This window comes from Galeopterus variegatus, unplaced genomic scaffold, assembly GCF_000696425.1.
Source record: "Galeopterus variegatus unplaced genomic scaffold, G_variegatus-3.0.2 Scaffold2590, whole genome shotgun sequence".
Taxonomy (NCBI): Eukaryota; Metazoa; Chordata; class Mammalia; order Dermoptera; family Cynocephalidae; genus Galeopterus; species Galeopterus variegatus.
In genome coordinates this window covers 79,403-83,549 of record NW_007728701.1, presented here as the reverse complement: position 1 = coordinate 83,549, position 4,147 = coordinate 79,403, and the positions used below count along the sequence as shown (strand labels likewise).

The 4,147-nt window shown below is 33.8% G+C and overlaps 1 protein-coding gene across 1 annotated transcript in view; it reads right to left on the bottom strand.

The window, feature by feature from the left end:
- The window catches only part of NUP155 (nucleoporin 155kDa), a 59,863-nt gene that overhangs the window by 12,185 nt on the left and 43,531 nt on the right, over nt 1-4,147 (bottom strand). The window contains exons 25-28 of the mRNA XM_008582360.1: nt 3,513-3,648; nt 2,580-2,733; nt 2,263-2,367; nt 1,442-1,596 (exon numbers count right to left, since the gene is read on the bottom strand). Coding sequence (XP_008580582.1) covers nt 1,442-1,596; nt 2,263-2,367; nt 2,580-2,733; nt 3,513-3,648 — 550 coding nt within the window. The remainder of the gene's footprint in view (nt 1-1,441; nt 1,597-2,262; nt 2,368-2,579; nt 2,734-3,512; nt 3,649-4,147) is intronic.

The following is a 4,147-nucleotide window of genomic DNA, read 5'->3' as shown; positions in this document are numbered from 1 at the left end:
TTAAAAAAAAAAAAAAAAAAAAAAAAAAAGGCTTACAGAGATTTGTACGGTAATAGTATCTAGAGCTAACTATCTAAAAGGAATGACCAGAGTAATCCAGAAATGAGATGCTGAAGGCCTGGATTCAGACTCAGTCCATGTATACCTCTAGCGTAGTATAGTACATCATAGGCACTCAAACACTGGATAAATGAATGAATTACATAATCTTAAGATATATAACTATATTGAATTAAATATTTAATAATGCTGTCAATTCTTAACTATACAAACTGTAAATTAAACAAGACCTTTACTAGAAACTTGCCCTTTAGGCCTTTAACAAGCCTAATTTCCTTTTTCTTCCTTTTATTAAACCAAAAACAAAGAAATTAATAACACTTCATACAAGTCATCTGCTACATGTTAGGGGAACTTAAAAATCAAGTGACTATTATGACCAAGGAGGGCAAGAAAACCAAGACAGCTTTGGGTCCACATATACAATAAAAACACCTACATGAGCAGAAGTACGTCCACAAACATGTATTCACACTTGCTATTAGCTGTAACTGAACTCTTTAAGCAACCATGCTGGCTGTGATTTAATAGCTCTGCTTCAACACCTTCCCCTTCCTAATTTAATCAATTCCCTGTATTTAGAAATAGGACTTGTATTATTACACATGGAAATTCCACATGAAAACAGAGGGTCAAATTAACTATCTGTCCAATATTTTATTAAACTGTCTTTCAATATGATAATCTTATTAGAAATCTAAATGTTTATCTTAACAGGATTCTTAATAATCCTCAATATATATGCTCTAAGACCTTTTCAATAATTTAAATCAATGTGGGAGAAGAGGAAATTAGTCTGAAATTAGTAAAACATTTAAAATTATAAGACTTTGAGAAACAGGTTTTGTTATTTTAATTAAGAATAGTAATTAAGGGTCGGCCCATGGCTCACTCGGGAGAGTGCGGTGCTGATAACACCAAGGCCCTGGGTTCGGATCCCATATAGGGATGGCCGGTTAGCTCACTGGGTGAGCTTGGTGCTGACAACACGAAGTCAAGGGTTAAGATCCCCTTACCGGTCATCTTTAAAAAAAAAAGAACAGTAATTAACTGCTGGTACTAGGAAGGAGTCTAAAGGCATATTTTAAAGAAAAGGATTTAGAAAACAGTTTGAATAAAAGGTGTCTAATGAGTCTTTTTTTTGATGCCTCCCATGTATTATTATTAAGAACAAAACAAAAAGAAAAAAGAACTGTAAACTTGACGTAAATCCAAGTAAAAGCATAAAAATTCTACTTATGTACACATAAGTATATACTTATAAGTATTCATATTTATGTTATACACCTGAATGAGGTTTTATTTAATTTGTAAAGTCTAGATGTAACTATATATAGCTCAGTCTTCGATCATTCTTCACAATGGAAATATTTTGCCATACCTATGCATGTCAGCCAATTTGGACAGGACACGAGCAGCGTTACTAAAACTTCTGTTCTTCTCATAATACCTCCAGAGTAAATCCATGTAACGAACTTTGTTTTGATCAACTTTGGCCATTCGGACTAGATGTGGCTCCAGAAATGGAGAGGCAATCTGGAAATTGTACAGTTATTCAGAAAAATTTTCTAACCACCTAGTTGCCTTTTAAGTAGAATATACAATATTTTAAAAACAACTATAATTATACCTTCTTTCACAAAAACAAGCAAAATTATAATCTAACATAAACAGATAAAAGAGAAGGCAATTTTTCTTATTAAAAATGATGTTTGTTTTACCACAATTAATAAAAGAGTATCTAAATAATCCTACTAGGTTGATAAAAATAACATAATAAAATTACAAATCTTTTAATAAACTTTAAAAATACAGCTATTATTTACTAGACTCTGAGCTCAAAGGCATCCTTGAAATTATTGAATATCATGTATTCATTTCACAGACTGAGGAACACTGAGACTTAGGATATGTTAGAAGTAATATAAGAGCTAGGACAATTTCAGGTCTCCTAATTCATAATCCAGTAATTTCTACCCCACAATATAAACTATCCTAATCAACTTCTAAATACTGGAATAAGAAAATTAGAGTGATAGTGTACTTTGCCCCTTAGGAAAAGATATTGCATAACAGCTTTATGCTAACATTTAATATGCACAGAATGAGAAATTACATTTCCTAAAAGTATATATGTGCTTAAATTACTGAGTTATGCACCTTAAAAATAGAAATTAACAATACGGCAATAATTTTTTTTACCTGTAACAGCTTATCTGCAAGGTCAGCTTGTATTAGCCAATTATAAAGGGCAATACTAAAGAGCTCATCCTTGGATCGCTGAGCCAGTTTAAGCATTTGTTCAAACTGAAATAAAGAAAACAGTAAAAATTAGCACAATTAAAGGCTCTATTTGCTGGCTATCACAACCCCTTAGATCTATAAACCCCTAGTTAGAAATCAAGAATCCTTAAACTTCTAAGAGGTACTATCTTTCCCAAGATGATTATGTCACCACTATCATACACAACTTCTAAACACAGTGTATTTTCAGGATGAAAATATGCTATGTCCCTTACATGATGGCCTGCTTCTTCATTACTCAGCATATTGGGATCAGATGACAACACTGGAGGACCAGGTTTTTTGGGTACGCTGGGAGACTGAGGAGCAGCCTTACTTTGATTTACCAGTTCTTGAAGTGTGTCGGTAATGCACTTGTAACTGTTTAATCTGAAAAAGAATAGAAAAGGGACAATTATATAATTTAACTAGAAAGCAACTAACTTACCTTATCTAATTTAAATACATACAAGAAGTTGAAGAATACATATACATATTTGCTTTTAAAAATAATACAAGGAGCAGGCCAGTTAGCTCAGTAGGTGAGAGAGTAGTAATGATAATAACCACAGTTCAGGGTTTGATCCCTGTACTGGCCAGCTGCCAAAAAATAAATAAATAAAAATAATACAAATCATATACTTTTTCAATAGGTTTGGGAAGTGTTTGGTTAAATATAAAAGGGTAAAAATCACAAAAATGAATATCAACAAAAAACATGTTTTAGATAGGGTATATATTTCCTTTATGGACACAAACTTTTCTCTTTAACAATCTGTACAAACTTGTAAACATTTCAAAATTACCTTTTAAAATAAAATACTAATCTTCACCTAGAACCAGAAATTGGAGGGGGGAAAAAAGCTCGTTTTGTTTTTCAAATAAAACGATCCCGCTGAAAAAAAATAACACTAATAAAGTTTCACGCTCAAAAAAATTTATAAGCCCTTAAGAATTTTCAATAGACTAAAATTTTACCTCTAGGCCAAGAATTATAATCCTGATTTAAGCCTTTGATAAAATAACAAGTTATTTTTAAGTGAAAGCATATTCAATTTTGCAACAGTTATACTTGAAATGTTATTCCCCTAACACTATCAATCAAAACTTTACGCCAAGAAAAGTCTATATCCATAAAGCTGCCAATTTGCTAAAGTATTAGAACTTGCCTTTCTTGGAAAGCCTGAAGTCCGACTATGTCTTCTTCTGGTTCTCCATGTTTATAGAAATGAAGTCCAAGACCCTGAGGATCTTTTTTCTCTGCAGCAGTCAGAGAAAGTTCCACTACCCCCTCATAAAAACGCACTAATGGGAAGGAAAAAAGACAAAGACTTAAGGTTTATTAAGTTGGATACATTTTTCCTTACTTGGCATATAAAAACAATGATCAAGGTTATGTCTCTACTGTACATTAGTCACTCTGGTGAAAAGACCATAAAATATTTCTGATGAGTCTACCAAAGAAAAAAGTCCTAAAATGTCTAAAAGACAGCTATTAAAAATATTTCTTCAGGGCCGGCCCGGTGGCGCACTGGATAAGTGCGCCACTTGGGAAGCGCGGCGGCGCTCCCGCCCAAGGGTTCGGATCCCACATACAGACCGGTTCCCGCTCACTGGCTGAGCGAGGCGCGGGAGCAACGCCGAGGGTTGCGATCCCATTGCCGGTCCCTGGTCCGGTACGGGGGCAACACTGAGGGTTGCGATCCGTTGCCGGACACGGAAAAAGACAAAAGACAAAAAAAAAAAAAAAATTATACTTTCAAATTATTTAAGGACATGGGAAAATGCTTGTAAACACATTACA